Consider the following 17802-nt stretch of genomic DNA (forward strand, 5'->3'; position numbering starts at 1 on the left):
CAGAGTTCATAGCAAAAAAAGGAGAAAATAACATGAATTAAAATCCTGACATAAACTCACTCTATTTTAGTGTATGGAATTTCTTTCAATTGCTCTTCAGACAGGCCAGATGGATCCACAAGCTCCTTCCTAGAAAATATCAGGCAAAGTAAAAAATGTAACAGTAGCTACCAACCGCAAAACCATTTTTATTATATTAGGCTGAAAAGATTTACTGAGACAAGCTGTTGTCAGCCCTGAAGCTATCTTGACATCAAAAAAGGAAACCTATTAAGAAATGTGCCTAACTTAATCTTGATGGCTTTAACTGTGTGTCACATCCTGTTCCACCTTCCTCTCACCTCCTGCAAATCTGATCTTTATATGATCAGACATATATGAACACTGTGGATACTGAACATCAAAACTGCTTTGGAATAGCTAACTATCTTCCTAACTGGTAGTACTATAGCATATGGGGCCTCATCCTAGGAATGTCAGCATTACAAACAAGCACATGTTGGTAGCCATAGAGGTATAAATTTCTAAAACACTGTATTCTCCCTTTAATTCATCTTCCTTAAATTCATTTATATACAATGCTATTCAGTGAATGCAGTGATCTGCAGTATCTTCTGCACACAGCAGGTCATTAACACCCAAATAACTTACCATGGCACATAAATAAATCAGAACATAATGCCTCAAAACTAAATCAGAACATAATGTCTCATAGCCATGGCACAAGGAACGTGAAAAACTACGTTAGAGGAAAACCAAGCAGTCTCTCAGACCCTACAAGGACCATACTTACTGAATATGTTTCCACAGTTCTTCTTTAGCTTGTACATCTGGGCTTCTCCTATAAAAGCCAACAAAGATAACAAAGGCAGAACTGTGAAAACTGTTATCTGATGTGTGGCTGTTCAAATAACTTTTAACAGCACAGACCCTGCACAGGAATCATGGAAAATGTAATCCATCAGTGACTTTAATTTTAAGGTCTGTTCTCTCAAAAAAATGCATCAAACTCCACAACTTTATTTCAACCAAAAAGTAATTTCTTGAATGACAGGGTCTCAATCACAATTGCTGTTTCACCAGTGTATGCATAAAATATGAACAACAGAAGAAGTTCCCAAGCCAAACAAGTGCCCAGCTACTGCCACCCCTTATCCAGCTGAGGACCATGTCTTTTGGGATAATACATTTGTAAATCACCCTCAGAAATGTCCTGTTGCCCCCAGAGCCCTTTGTGGGCAGAAAGAGGGACAGGCCACACCAGGCTGAGACACCAGTAACCCTTGGCCATTCCCAGTGAACAAAAGTAAAGAGGAACCACTGCTTGGCTGCATCACGGTACAGCCTCTCACCTTCTGGTCATTTCCAGTAAGGTTTCTGCTCACTTCATTTACCTTTGTGATATCCAGGACAAAAAAACAATTATGAACAAGCTAAACCAGCAACCACACATACTCATGCACACAAATAGTTTAAAAGGTATTTCATTCACAAATACCCAAAATTTTAACTTCCCTGATGAAGACATAAAGATACCTGCAGACATAAAGCAACACTAAATCTCATGCCTGACATTTTCCACTGAATTACAGAAGACAGTGTATCCAAACTGGACCCCCTTTATTTTTATTTCTGTTACCCTATTTTATTGCAAGGTTGGTGTAAAACCACCACCGTTGCTGAAGCTGCACCTAGAATTCACCAAAACCCATGCAGAGTAATTGATGAAATGACCGTTTTACATGGTGGCAGGGACTACGTTTGCACAGACAGATCTTTAATAACTCTTTTTATCAGGATTATATAAATTCAAGTGTCAACAGCTACACTGGTCCACACCATCTGAGATGTGAGGTATGAAACTTTTAGACAGATTCAGCATACCTAAATGCTCCCACTGAAGTCACAGTTTCTCAAAGACTAAGACTTACATCATCAGATCATAGAGCTTGCTTTTCTTTCCTTGAACATATTCAAAGATGCTTTTGGACTGAATATAATCTGAATTTAAACAAAGATCAAGGAGGATAGCAGAGTTCATTTTAACATCATTAAATTTGCTTTACCTTGCCCAGATACAGCTGTATCAGAAATTATTCCAAAACGCTCTCTATCACTAACAATTTCACTGTTTTCTTATTTCACTGTTACTACATTTGTCTCATTTCCAAATTTAAGCTTCAGAATATTGTTCAGACACATCTATATTGCAGTACACATTTTGCAGTTGGTATAAAGGCAGACCATTTAGGGATGGTAACATTTTTGGGTTGGTTTTCTTGTGGTTTTTTTCTTAATTTTACAGGTGCAGAAGTACTGGGAGATACTGGTGTACTGCTTTATAAACCATAGAATCATAGAATAGTTAGGGCTGGAAAGGACCTTAAGCTCATCAAGTTCCAATCCAACTGCCATGGGCAAGGACACCACACACTAAACCATGTCACCCAAGACTCTGTCCAACCTGGCCTTGAACACTGCCAGGGATGGAGCATTCACAACTTCCTTGGGCAATCCATTCCAGTGCCTCACCACCCTCACAGTAAAGAATTTCCTCCTTATATCTAACCTCAACTTCCCCCATTTGAGTTAAACCCATTACCCTTTGTCCTATCACTACAGTGCTGGATAAAGAGTTCTCCTGGGTTTAGCAGTAGCAGTCAATTTTTCTCCTTCTTGGTAGCTGGTGCAGTGTTATGTTTTGACTTTCAGCCTGGAAACAGTGTTGATAATACCAATGTTTTCAGTTGTTGCTGAGTAATATTTACCCTGACCAAGGACTTTGTGAGGCTCATGCTCAGTCAGGGAGGAGGGGAAGCCGGGAAGAAGCAGACAGGACACCTGACCCAAACGGACCAAAGAAGAATTCCATACCACAGCACGGGGTCTTCCGGGTCGAACTCGTTTTTTGGCAGGTGGTATTGTATTCTCTTCCCTTGTTATTTTCCATTATCATTGTTGTCATTGGTGGTAGCGGTGGTGATTTGTGTTGTACATTGGTTGCTGGGCTGTTCTTGTCTCAACCCGTGGGATTTGCATTCTTTTGATTCTACTCCTCGCTCCTCCGGGAGCAGGGAAGGGGAGAGCCCCGGGGTGGACAGGCACAGGCCTCAACTGCTTTCAGCCCAGCACCACTCACTGGGAGTGAGTGAACAAGTTGTCTGGCTGGGTTTAAACCATGACAAGAGTCCCGCTCCGACGTCCCCTTCAGATACTGGAAGGCTGCTATGAGGTCTCCACGCAGCCTTCTCTTCTCCAGGCTCAACAGCCCCAACTTTCTCAGCCTGTCTTTATATGGGAGGTGCTCCAGTCGCCTGATCATCCTCGTGGCCCTCCTCCGGACTTGTTCCCACAGTTCCATGTCCTTTTTATGTTGAGGACACCAGAACTGCACACAATACTCCAAGTGAGGTCTCACAACAGCAGAATAAAGGGGCAGGATCACCTCCTTTGACCTGCTGGTCACACTCCTTTTGATGCAGCCCAGGGTACGGTTGGGTTTCTGGGCTGCAAGCACACACTGAAGCTGGCTCATGTTGGGTTTCTCATTGAGCAGCACCCCCAAATCCTTCTCTGCAGGGCTGTTCTGAATCTCTTCTCTGCCAAACCTGTAGCTGTGCCTGGGATTGCCTGAACGCAGGTGCAGGACCCTGCAACTTGGCTTGATTGAACTTCATGAGGTTGGCATTGGCCCACCTCACAAGAGTGTGAAGGTCCCTCCAGATGGCATTCCCTCCCTCCAGAGAGAAGCAGAAGGATGAGTAATCACCTTACATTTGTAATTCCCTTGTGGGACTAATATGAGCTAATCCATAAACTTTCCAGTCTCCAAGGTAGTGATAGCTTTCCAAGCAGCATAAAACAGCTGTCCCAGATGATTCCCTTGATGGACTCTCTCTGTTCCAACTGCTTGGGTACGCATGACAGAAACAGCTACAGCCACAAGTAGCTTGAAGTCTTATTTTTCCCACCATTCAGAGCTTCTTCTGGCTTTGTGTGTTTGTGTTTATTATAATGCATTTAGTTTGCTCTGATTTTTCGAGATTTTTTCTCCTTCTCCCTTCCTGCATTTACTTCTCTCTTTCTTACATCCATCCATGCTGATTTTAGCTGCCTGATGCTGTTGCATGGTATGCAGTGGCATTTAACAGTGTTTTTCACTCCCAGTTTTGAACTGATTTCTCCTTACATTCAACCATATGCTCACAAAACAGCAGCTGCATACCCCACATTTATCCTGGGGCAGGTAAAATAGGCATCCTTTGCTGAGGCTGAATAATCAGGCAGTGGGGAATGCAAAAAGTCCCTGAAAAATGCCAGCTTCTCTATGCAGGCTTTGTAATGCTTACAAGCTCTAGTTTGCCTGAAGGAAGCAAAACCTCAAGGTCATTCCCAAATCCAGGATCCACAAAAAGCAAGGTGCTGTGCCCACCTCTGACTCAGCTGATCAGCTCCTGGCTTTTATTTATTCATGAAAATACAACAGTTCAGGATGTGGCCTTAAATCTTAGGTATCACCAAATGTCATGTGACACCTCAGCTACAGTAAGAAATATTAATCTGTGGGTTAATGTGAAAAAGGAGTGGTTAAATAAGAAGTCGTCTTTGTTTCTCCATTTTATAGGAACTCTGCCACCTGCTTTCCACAACCAACTCCAGACATTTAATTTCGTGGTCTCTTTCTCCCTCCTTCTTTCACCCCTGCAATGACACTAATAAGGAAGCTACTGCTGCAAAATATCTGTTTAGCAATATGACATTTCATAGGAAAAAGAAGAAAAAAGAAAAAGGAAAATGGCTAAACACAATGATTCCTCAGAACAAACCGCTTCTGTGAACTGCCATCTTAACGGTATTTTCTATCTGTTTAAGAAGTGTTACCATACTGGGATAACCTCGCAGCATTTATTGCAGATAACTAACCACAAATTAATATCCAGAAATACAATGAAGTATCTTACTAAAAGCATTTTCCTTTGAAAGGCCTATTCCTGCTTCCTTTGAAAGCAAAATGAAAAAACGCTTACAAAAGGTGAGGCAAAATTGTTTAGGTAAAATGTAAGTATTGCATATGCTGCACAGAAAATTCATGTTTGTATAGGTCTTAACAGCCCACAACAAAACAATCCTTCTATTAAATCTTAAAGCTAGATCACAACCCCTCTTTCACTTTGTTTTCATCTTTTTACTATAAATTGTTTTAGAACTCACAGTTTTGACACATAATGTATACTTAGATTGTCCTATTGCAGCATGTGGACCAACAGTTTCTGGATAATTTGTACTCTCATTAGATTCTCTACTGAACAAGAAACCTTGTGGGAATTTCCAGTAAGTGATGAATCTCCAGGGTTTTGTTTGTTCGTTTATTACATTTGCACATGCTCAAACAACTCTACATATAAATAAGGCCTACTTTACTTTTTGTGTCTGCATCTGCACCCTTACTAATATTTCAGCTTGAGTCACGAATGCTAAATTTAAATAGCCATGGAATTTTAATAGTCATTCATCTTAACTAAAAAAAAAAATGCCCTTTGGCTACACAGATGTTTTACATGAATTCTTGAAAATAAACCCTGTAGAACTAGAAATGGGAGCTCTCTCAATTTGCTGATTCCTTTAGGAGAAAGGAAGGTCAAATTCTGGTCAAATGTTTTTATTCCTGAGACCAATGAAACACCACCTCCCCACCATCACTTATTAATATTACTCAGTATCAAACAAACAAAATGCACTGTGCCAGGTACAAGCAACAAATAGGCATTACTTCACACTTGCAAACGGAACCTCTAGTTAACCTGACTGCACTAAGGAACTTAATGTGAAAGACTTATCTGCATTAAAAAAAAAGGTTTTATATCAATCATTAAATGTGCAAATTGAAATGACCAAATGACCAGATTTAAAACCAAAAGCAACCATACTCTACACCCTAGGGAATCACATTTCCCTTCCCTCCAACCTGCATCCAGTCATGCAAGCAAAGAGCTAAGCCAAACTAAATTAAACAAATTAAATAAATAAATTAAATTAAATATAACCTATTGGAGGTTAACAGTTAAATGCCTTTTACTAAAGTTTTTTAAAGCACTTTGAAAGGAATTCTCATTTGGCTTTTTTTAGTTCCTGCTTGCACTTATTAAGGATATGTGCCACACTTGGCAGGTTTAGGCTTATTTCATTGTTTTGGTTTTGCTTTTAAATTGAAGAGAAACAAAAAGAAGGAATATATTCATCACTAACACAATAGGGACAAGAAATGAGAAGCCATCCAAAATCTTCAGGATTTCACTGCTTTCCTTCTTCTAGGGTCTTTCTTTCTCAGTTAAAATGCTGCACATTTATGTTTTTCCTAATAGTAGCTTGAATAAAAAACTACTCTGAGTATCACCACACTGGAAAATAAAAGCCATTTCATAGATCAGCTTGCCGTAAGAGGGAGCCCATGCTGCCTAAGTAATGAAATTTACTTGGTTTATGAGTATAAATTTAGTCTATTATTGAGTAAATTTTCTAGTTTATAGCACTTTCTGTATACAGTAAAAAATGTATTCTTAACCTAATCAGCTATATTTTTGTGGATTCCCTACAAGTGAGCTTTAACAGTCCTGATTTTTAGTAATATACCATTGTACAATTACAACTACTAACATTTGACTTTTGTGCGGCTAAAAGTGAACAAGTCTGTACAAAGCTAGTTAAAGAAAAAATTCCAACATTTGGAATTTTAATGGCAAATTCTATTTCTCATAAAAGAATGAAAACTGTACACTATGAAACTGGAGACAGAAATTAGTTCTAGCAACTCAGGCAACTAAAAACAGAACTCAAGTAGATTTTAATACTGGGAACTTCAGTACTATTACACTTTCAATCAGTGTGAATGAAATAGTCATTTAAGGCACTATACAATATATCTCTGTAAATCTCAACAGGAAAAGTAAACTTCAGAAAAGTTATTAATGGGAAGTACCTATGCCAAGTGCATTACACTGGTCACACATTGCCCTATCAGCACCAGGGCTGTCAGCCAGACAGCAATGATGGAGGGAGCTTCAAAGACTCCCTTTTGCCATCTCTCCCAGTGCCTCATAGCTTCTTTCCTGGCAGTCTTCAACACCACCTGCCCTGCCCTTCTCTTGCCTGCCAGGCACACCAATGCTGGCGCTACTCTGGATGGTTGTTTGGATGGCAGATTAGGCTGGACATGATAAAGAACAGTATACCCCAGAAACATGCTATTAGAAGAAAAATACAAATTAAAAGAAACCAGAATTTTAATTAGTTTGAGAAAACTGATTTTAGAAGCTGACAATTTCATCATGTCAAAAGCACTGTCAACAGCAATAGCACTGCCTGGAAGCATGGCTCCATCACAGAAATCCTGACATCAGAATGCAATACATCACTGTCTGCTGCCTGTCAATGGTAATTTGACATGAAAACATCAGAAGCTGGTTTCATCTGGAAGAATATTGCAGATATTATATGAGGAAACAAAGTGCGTGTGCATTTCACAAAAATGCCTGCACCTATCACACAAAATCCCCATGTTTTCACAGACTTCTGCTCAGAAGAGGGGAATTGTCCTCATTACCGAAAACAGTCCAGGACTCCACCAAAGGTGACAGAAAGAGTTCCTGACCAGCTCTATGACAAAGCTCTTCCTGCATTATCTCTTCTTGCCCTGAAATTCAAATCACTAAACAAAGAGAGAGTGACCACAAAGACAAATCTGATAATGTGAGAATACACCAAGTGAAAGCCTCTATTCCTCAGCAGCTAAGAGTCACCACCACACTGGAGATACTCCTCCTGCTTTTTTAACATGTCACAGCAGCTTTAATTTTCACATCAGAGGGCAAGGGTTACATACGAACGAGATCGGTGCCTGGATCGCCGGTAGGTTGGGTCTGCCTGGTTTTTCTCCTTTTGTTGCCGTAACACAGCTTCCCACTGCGGAGCTGAGTCAACCATGTCATTCTCTTGCCGTAATCTAGAAAAAAAAGATTCCAGGAGTTTAGTCTGAGGTTTCTGAGAAGCAATGGGGATTTTTCTCCCCAGCTCCTGCAGTGCAATACTTTAACTTCATCTTGATAAATTTTTAATTGGTGTTCCCAAACTAAATTAAAATGTAAGAACTTCTATCAAAGAAAACTGACTCATCTGTTATTTATAAACAGCACAAACCAAAAATGAACTTACCCAGGCCTTTAAGGACAGGATCACAACCTGTATTGTCTTCCCAGCTCAAGCCAAACATCTAGAATTTTTTTCCCAGTTACACATTCCAACCAACCTCATCTACAGCAAGTGTAAGCCCCACATCACAATACAAACCTCTTCTGATACTGCTTTTCAAAATATTTTGTTGCAGTACGTACCTTCCTAGGATCCAGAGAAAGTTCCCCAGGGAAATTCCTGCTCAGAGAAAGCATTCCCTTCACCCTGATATGCATCAAAGCCCACAACGCACACATCTCTCCCTGCCTGCTCCAGATATACATAATCCCTCTGCCTCCTCTTGTGCACTGTGCCCCTATGGCTTTGGCTCCTGGCTTTGCCTGTGTGCTTCTAAACTACGTGATATTACTTTTATTGCGGTTTTTTTATTATTTCCTTTAATCCATGAATCCACTATTGGAATGACGTACAGATTAAACTAAATGTCAAAATCCCATAAATACAGCATGTTTGTTAGCAGGCTGAAGTAACTCTACAGTGACACAACCAGTCAGGCCAACTGACACACCAGTGTTTGGCCATTCAAAGCTATATAGATGACCCACAGTTTTGAGGCTACAGATATGAGTGGTGTGGTAAAGTGTTAAGTTGGAACAAATGGATATGCTTGATCATAGCAGTGAATTTAAAAGCAGGGATTTAGAAACAACCCACTCCACATGTGGGTTCTCTGATAGGATGGTATGACTGGCATCCTGAAGAAGCCAGAGTAGCTTAATAAAAACAGGAAGACTGACAGGTAAAACAAACAAGCCAAAAGAGGAACTACATAGGAGACATGGCTGATACGAAATGTAAAGCATGATGTTGTTGCTCTTCACTATGGATATACCTTTCCCCTTGAGTTTTGAGTTGTACCAGGCTAATCTTGCCACATGCACTGCTGCTTTTCATGTAATAAGATCTTCTCTCACAAGCAGAATGAATTTTGAGCTGCATCCACAGCTACTGTAAATGGCCACAACTCTTACAAATGGTACTAAGCAACTGGAGCAACATGAGGTTTTGATTTCTAAGCAAGTCTTTTTAAACCTGCAATCTGGTGACAGGGATTAACATAAACTTCCATCTAAGAATTCAGTAGAAGACTCCACACAGCAACGATTAGTCAATTGTGATTTTCATCCCAAATAATCCAATTTGTGGAGACAGCAAGCATCCTACATGGAATAAACACATCCAGCTGCCTTTTACATACAGCAGTCACTTGCACAAAAAGAGGATGTGCAGCTGTCAGACCAACCCTGCTGCTGCAGGTGGTGGGTCTGCCTGCTTGCCATAACCTTGCCCCATCTCTCCCAAACAACAACAGTTCAAACAGACAGCTGTGCTCTGAATTCAGATTCTTGCCATAAAATAACCAAGAGCTACTCATTCTTCTCAGGAAGTGCAGACAATGCAGCAGAGCACACGGTCTATACTCTGGCACAGAGCACATGAAACCCCGCACCTCTGGGTTTGAAGACACACTTCCAAGCTCACCACAAATGACCTTTCCATAGGAGAGTAAACACATCATTGCTGCTCCAGTCCATCCTAGTCAATTAGCATCCACTGCTGCATGGCAAGCACAGTCCTCATCAACACATTCATTTACCCCCCGGTACTTCATGTTTCTACTCTGCCTCCTTTCTTCTGCTTGTAACATTCAACAGTATTTATCATTGTCATTTATTTCTTTAGTTTAAGCAAAATACCAGAAATCTAAATACATGAAGTAGTACAGCACCTATTAAAACAAGCAGTGTCATCACACTCAAAGCACTATTGTACCACAACAGAACTCTACTAGATGGAGATATAAAAAAAAAGCAATCATTTTGCAGCTGAAAAGAAAGGTACTGTGCTCACATTTAACAGTATAAGGATGACTAAGGTTTACATAATATCTGCACAAAACACAACATTTAGAGGCAATGATCAAATCATAACAATAATGGAGCGAAATCTTCAGCTCTTTGGGAACCAAGAGGACAAAAACAAAAACTAAAACAAAAGGAAAGAATTTGTATTTGATGTGCATCACAACTTTTCCCTTTATTCTTTTCACTTTCTCCCACAAAGGAACAAGTTGATTTATGCCTCATAGAAAAATCCCATCCCTGTCACTGGCACGTGAAATAAAGGCAGTTGACATTAATAGGTATCAAAATGACAAATCAGCATTATTTGCAGGAAGACTTCATGGTAAAAATGTTAAGTCATAAGACTATCATCACTCATCAGTTGACTTAGAAATGTTTTTCCCTATTTCAGGTGATATGATAGCAAGCTACATCTATACAATGCTAAATCCTCTTAAGACTCGATTCTTGAAACCTCATTCAAAGTATTTGAGTGTAAAGTTATAATTTGGGTACAAAGTACAACAACAAGGGTCTCGTTGGAGATGTGAAGGTCAAAGGAAGTCTTATCCAGAATTCAGATGCCGGAATTCAGGACCCTGAGAGGTGAGAGGAGGGCAAAAAACAGTTAACAACCTGGACTTCAGGAGAACAGGATGTGGCCTCTTCAAAGATCTGCTTGGAAAAGTCCAGTGGGATCAAGCCCTAGAGTGAAAAGTAGCCCAAGAAGTCTGGTTAATATTCAAGGATCACCTCCTCCAAGTTCAAGAGAAGTCCATTCCAGCAAGTAGAAGTCAGGCAAATATGCCAGGAGGCCTGCATGGGTGAACAAGGAGCTCCTGGCAAAACTCAAACACAAAAAGGAAACACACAGAATGTGGAAGCAAGACAGGTAATGTATGCTGAATATAGAAACATTGTCTGAGCATGCAGAGATGAGGTTAGGAAAGCTAAAGCCCAAATTAAAATGAATCTGGCCAGGGATGTCAAAAGCAACAAACAGGGCTTCAATAAACAGACAAGAAGACAAAAGGAAGGACAGGGCCCACTAGCAAAGACCAGCCTTCAGTAATCTCAGGTACCAGAGACCATCAGGAAGGTCTCGAGAAAGGAGGACATAACCCTGGTGGAAGAGGATCAGGTCAAGGAAGACTTAAGCAAACCGGGCATACATAAATCAGTGGGCCCATGAGCTGGCTGTGATGCCATTGCAAAGCCTTTCTCAATGATCTCTAAATGATCATGGTGATTGACAGAGGTGCTCAAAGACTAGAGGAAAGCAGAAGTCACTCTTGTCTTCAAAAACAGCAAGAAGGAGCAGCTGGGGAACTACAGGCCGGTCAGCCTCACCTTGATCTCCAGAAATCCTGGAAAACCCTTCCAGGAACACGAAGGCCAAGAAAGTAACCAGGGATAGTAAGCATGGATTTACCAACTTGAAAAACTTCTACGACAAAATGACTGGGTTGGTAGATGAGGGGAGCTCAGTGGATATTGGCTACCATGACTTCCGGAAGGCTTCTGATCTGTCTCTCCACAAGATCCTCATAGAGAAGCTGCTGAAGTAAGGGCTAGTTGAACAGACAGTGAGGTGCATTGAAAACTGGCTGAACAGCCGGACTCAGAGGGAGGTGATGGCTGGAGCCAGTAACTAGGGGTGTACCCCAGGGGTCAGCACAGAGTCCAGTCCTGACGAACATCTTCATTAATGATCTGGATGATGGGCAGAATGCATCCTCAGCAAGTCTGCAGATGACACCAAACTGGGCTGATACACCAGAGGGTTGTGCAGTCATCCAGAGGGACCTGGACAGGCTGGAGAAAGGGGCTCAGAGGAACCTCATGCAGTTTAAAAAGGGGAAGAGTAAAGTCCTACAGCTCAGAGGGAGGAACAGCTCCAGGCACGAGGACACGCTGGGGGCTGCCCAGAAAAAAAAGCAGAAAGAGACCTGACAGAAAGAGACCTGGGCATCCCAGAAGATACCAAGTTGAACATGGGCCAGCAATGTGCTGCAAAGGAGGTGTTCGGTATCCTGAGAAGCCTTAGGCAAATTATTGCCAGTAGATCAAGAGAAATGATCTTTCTGCTCCTACTCAGAGCTGGTGAGGCGACATCTGGAGTGCTGGGTCTGGTGCTGTTTTCTCGGAACAAGACAGACATGGACACAATGGACATAGTCCAGCAAAGGGCCACCAAGATGATGAAAGGACTGGAGAATCTCTTCTAGGAGGAAAGGTCAAGAGAGCTGGGGCTGTTCAGCATGGGGAAGGATCAGGTAAGATCCTGGGGGGAGGGAGCAAAGGGAATGGAGCCAGGCATTTTTCAGTGGTGCCTAGAGACAGGATAAGAGGCAACGGCACACACTGAAACACAGGAGGTTTCCTCTGAACGTCATGAAACACTTTTTCACTGTGTGGGTTACCAAGCAATGGCACAGATTGCTCAGAGAGGCAGTGAAGTCTCCCTCCTTGGAGACAGTTCAACAACCATCTGGGAATGGTCTTGGGCAACTGGCTCTGGGTGACCCTGCTTCAGTAAGGGGTTGGACCAGATGACATCCAGACAACTCTGCCAATCTCAACCATTCAATCATTCTGTGATTCTAATCAGATGTAACTTTAAAGTGTAGTCAAGCAGAAGTGCTGCAACACAGTCTACCAGTTTAATATATTTTTACCCACAGAATAAATTTTGACCAAAACTTTTAAGAAAGCAGATACATTTCTTCTATGATTGAAATATGCACATCATAGGTTCTTCTTAAATTGCATGTGAACATCTGCTTAGGATAAAACATTCATACAAAGTAAAGTGTTTCTCCCTAAACTTTTTCCAGTGTTGTATTTTCAGTTCTCACCTGCCTTTGTATTTCACTCTGGTAATTGTTTGTTTGGGTTTTTCTGATAAATACCAATCTTTGCTCACATGGACAATACATTCTACTCTTCTATAATCAGAAGCAGATTCTTTTTGGTAATGTGGGTATTCAGTCATTTTATTCCAATAAAACAGTACAACTTTGTGTTTGCTTGTGCCAGAGATCTGATTATCATACTGGGAAATAAATTAGTATTAACCTATGCAACAGGCAAAACCTGAGTAACAGCAGTCATATTGTCCCATTTAAGCCTGTTAGACCTGGCTCACCTCCACAAACAGAAAATCTATTCAATGTGTGTGCCCTTCCAGCTTATTATATTCCTCTTTAGCAGCTAAGAAAATGCAGAAATGCATTATGACTGGTAGGTTTCCTGCACCTGATAACAAGCAACAAGTTTCAGACTTCCAGATCATTTAGTACTTGTTTACTTTAACACTCATAATGACTCTCTAGCTGGCCAACTAACCACTGTAACATCAGTTTTTTTTATGTATCCTACATTTCTGAAAATGTGTAAAACAGAAAAATAATCCACACTTTTTTTTTTCTTCTTTTTAATTTTAAACACTTTTCCATGAGGTGAGGAAGGGTTTGTAGGTGCACTTATTCAGAAAATTATAAGCAGTATTTAATCTTTCTTACAACTCAATTATATTGGAAGAAACCCTAAAAGACATTCTTGTGGTCAGTCTCGAATTTTCTTCGCTTGCTTGTGGAGCAAACTGAACAAGAAATTTCAATTAAATTTCAACGAAATAACCTGGCAATAGTGTTCCAAGAGAGAGGAATACAAGATACATATGCACTCATAACTGAAACCATACTCACCATTTCTTTCAACTTCAGAGATCACCTAGAAAACAGATCTTCCTTGCACACTAGGTTATTGTTAACCGATTACCTCAGAAGTCTGTGCTCTAATTTAAGTACACTTCAAAGAAATCTCATGGCTCAGATATACTTTACACCACCTCATTTGAATGTCACTATGATTTTTTTAGCATCTCTAACCACTGCACATCATGCTTAAAATACTATTATACTGCATACTTCTGCAGCACTAACTAGCAAATAATTATTTATAAGAGCTTTCAACTACCTGAAAATCACGTATCACTCATAGTACTGCATGTGAGGCAACAAGAAACTATGGCAGCTTTTGAAAACAGCTTCTTAGAAAAATTGCCTTAAACAATTCCTCTTTTGTCCAGTGACATTTATCTTATGCTCTGTTTATGTGATACGAAGAAACTTTATGTCCTTTTTAAAAATATATTTTCATAAATAATTCTCCAGTGCAACATAAATTTTTCCAGTGTAAAGGAATTTTTATTATCCAATAAATCAGTTTCTGTAGATAACTTTTATGATGAAAAATAGAATCTAAATAAAATAGAATCTAAACCCCAAAACTTGCTTGCATCACTTGGTATTAACTCTTGCTGTTCTATAAAAAGTTGATGGTGTACGCATTTTGGGTTTAGGCCCACACTTTACATTATGGAAAATAAAAATATTTATGCCATTAAAAGCTTGTATTTAAAATTAACACAGAGTTTCAGATCCATTAAAATATTTCTACTATTCTCCTCAAAAGCTTATTTTCTGCCTAAGTTCTGCACTTGAAATTTTTGAGTATATGCTGTGAATATCTTGTCATCAGCATTATTCACTTTATTTGCAGTAATATTGCAAGTCTTTTGTAAATGTGTCCCATATTTGCAGTTCACTAATGTGTTCTTCCCAAGAAGCAGAAGGGCATGCATTCATTGCATACACCCCTGATGTTTATGAGTTTTGGCAACTACCTCTCTTCTTATTCAAAAAAGGACCTTAAGCTGCCTCAGGAGGACTGTACACATACAATGCATGTTAGAATCCTACCTCAGAAAAGTCCATCTCCATTTGTTTGCACTTCCTGTCTCTATGTCTGAAACGTATAAAGGTTACCTGTTTCTTTTCTTCTCTCTGTTGGAATTTTCTGATTCACTGCCACTGCTGGTGTTACAGCGAGATCGTGATCTGGAGAGGAGAAAAGCAACGTCTCAAGGTGAATTTATATACTAATATCAAAGGTTGTGTTTCTAAATAAGGAATGAGCAACAGTGGAAAAACATTACTAGGAAAAACAGAATGAAAAGTCTCCTGAGGGGCTGTCTGCACCTGAAAGTCCTATTATCTTTTTGTCATTAACTAATTGGGAATAACTGCTTTGAAAGCAGTGCACCCAGAGTAGTGTCAGTCAAGTGCTATTTTCCATCATTGCACTGCATTTTTGTTTTATTTTATCTCTCTGCATCCTCTGTGTATATGCACAGTGAAATGTTTCTCTGAGGTGTGAAATGTTTCATCTTTAAGCCGTATGCATTCTAGCTTTTTTCTTGTAGCACACTGTGGGTCACCCAACAGAAACAATACAGTAAACCTGGTTTTGCAGGCAAAACAAAATGCTTATCAGCTCTGTCTTTTTCTATTCACTTCAATTTCCATCTGCCTTCTAGTTAAGTTCATATCATTTTTCAAATGTCAGGCAGTATGGAAGAAAACTCAACTAACACTGCAACTCTGCTGGTCTTTATAAACACAGAAAGGCTGAAGTGCACACACTGGCAGGTATTTACCACCACAGCTTTGGGATGACTTGATGCATCGCTACAGAGATGGTGTGTCATGTGAGGAAAAAGAAATAAAGCAGTTACTTCCGTATCACCTCTCACTGTGAAGCTTCAAAGGTGGCATTTATAGTGATGGTGGAACTGAGATGGTGGAACAGAGCAATGCTAGAGCTCAAGAAGAGAATGGGCATATGCCTACCTATAGACAAACTCCTCCCAGCTGAAAGAAGTGCTTGGCCACCACTATGCCAGACCCTTAAATCCCTGATTGCCACTGATGAACATTTTGAAGCAGACAGACCAGCTGTCAAGGATTTGGTCCTAGAAAACAGGATTCTGTTACTGTACTGCACTGTTGGGCTCCATCCTAAAAAATGGCACTCTCATCAAAACCTGGTGTGGACCATTCTTTAGAGTGACTATGGTCTCTAAATGCCCCCAAAGAAAGACATGTTTGTGATGCTGATGGTCCAGCCGATTAATGGGGAAACTTGACCAATACTGACATGTGTTGGCCTAGAAGGATTTAGGATGTAGGATGTCAAGACTTATAACTGGTGATGGGTTTGCTGCAACTGAAAACAGAAATTTTCTTCTGAGGTCTCTGAGGTGAAACAGGAGATAGAAGGGGATAACTCCTGATGCTGCTGTCAGACACATACACTTTTGTGTGCCTCCTGCTCTTTGATTAGGCACTTTTTTAAGAGAACAGATTTGTCAAACTATACTCCAAATAAGCTGAGAAGTGAATGAATTTCATTAGGTATAGCTAACAGGTAATGGGAAGCACTTCATGAAAAGGTTGAAGGCTACTGACAAGCACCTGCTTACTGCATGTTCCAACAGTTTGGGGAGAAGAGCCCAAATAGGATGAGAAAAGACAAGAAAGGCTTCCTAGACAACAGACTAGCAGCAGCATGGACCTCCCCTGAGTGCCCTATCTGGTCAGGGACATATCACTCTACCTTCTTTCTCTGAAAATAGGACGCTGTTATAGAAGTCTTTCACAGCTGAGAGTCTCGTAATTTTTTCCATAATACAAATTATGGTTGATTTTATCAAATTGCTGTCATTACATGCCTCAGCCTATGGAGTCCAGACTTCCGCCCTCCTTCACCAGAAAATCATTAACTCAAATAGCTTCCATTAAAACAGAATAATAGGACTTAGGAAAATCATTTTGACCTAGCTTGTCTGAAGGGAATAGGCTTGGAAGAGTAAAATTTCCCTAGAGGAGAAGCAGAAAGCTCTCCCCATTCCCAAATTTCATTGTTCACAATCTAAAGCCACTGAAAGGCTCAGGACAGTCAATTTCCCAGGTTAAAAATGCACAGTTTTGGATGAAGCTGAAAGTGGGGATAAGAAAGACACATTTTACTTCAGCAAAATGTAACCCCAAAGGAAGAAAGAGGATTAAAAGACAGTGTCCAAGTGACTGCCTGAAGCACATTCAGAGTAATAAATGCCCTAGAACTACAACAGACCTTACATGCCCAAAAGGATACCTTTTTTCCCTCCTAGTCTCATCAGATGTTTAATAAATATTCCACTAATCTTGAATCTAAGGTCATGCAAGCGACACTGTTCTTTCACACTTCCAGGTCATCAGAGTGACTCCATTCTTTTACATTTCTCAGTTCTTCATTATTTTCCTACTCTGATTTAAGCAATTTATTCCTTAAGATATCAAGGCAGCAAAAACCACACCATCGCAGGAGAAGTGGAAGATAAAATATCTTGTTTGTTCAAATTAAAGATAAGCCTTCCTCTAGCTTTTCAGAAATGGAAATCTAACCCACCTCTTGGATACTGTACACCAAATTACTTTGTGTTCCCTGTCAGGAAACCACCTGTTGGGAGACAGAAGTGCTGCTGAGCTGTCAGCTGAGTGGCAGCTGCTCATATTGGCTGTCAGAATATTATCTTTCAGTGAGTATTAAATAACAGCTTTTACTGAACTGAATAAAATACCAAAAATCAGAACAAAGGTGGTTAGGTGACACCTAACTCAGGTGCAAGAACAAGTGAGGTCATTCTGACCTCTGACAATTACAAAGCACCTTTCACCCTTTTTTCTCATGTTTTCTTGGTTATGTGATATATTTCATACTTTACATGTGCTATACCTATACACTTTGACGCAAGGAGCAAGAACTAGGCAAAGGCAGTTTAACAAGTGGCACAGAATAAATACAGTCCAGGAGGGCTACGTCA

At 40.3% G+C, this 17802-nt stretch overlaps 1 protein-coding gene across 3 annotated transcripts in view; it reads right to left on the reverse strand.

The window, feature by feature from the left end:
• The window catches only part of EPB41L4A (erythrocyte membrane protein band 4.1 like 4A), a 128250-nt gene that overhangs the window by 5210 nt on the left and 105238 nt on the right, over nt 1-17802 (reverse strand). For all 3 annotated transcript variants that reach the window (XM_061378084.1, XM_061378081.1, XM_061378083.1), the window contains 4 exons: nt 14924-14995; nt 7880-7999; nt 794-841; nt 61-129 (listed from right to left, as the gene is read on the reverse strand). In XM_061378084.1, coding sequence (XP_061234068.1) covers nt 61-129; nt 794-841; nt 7880-7999; nt 14924-14995 — 309 coding nt within the window. The remainder of the gene's footprint in view (nt 1-60; nt 130-793; nt 842-7879; nt 8000-14923; nt 14996-17802) is intronic.

Source organism: Neopsephotus bourkii, unplaced genomic scaffold (assembly GCF_033783945.1).
Source record: "Neopsephotus bourkii isolate Nb327-2 ecotype Australia unplaced genomic scaffold, CSIRO-AGI_Nbou_v1 NB_1764, whole genome shotgun sequence".
NCBI lineage: Eukaryota > Metazoa > Chordata > Aves > Psittaciformes > Psittacidae > Neopsephotus > Neopsephotus bourkii.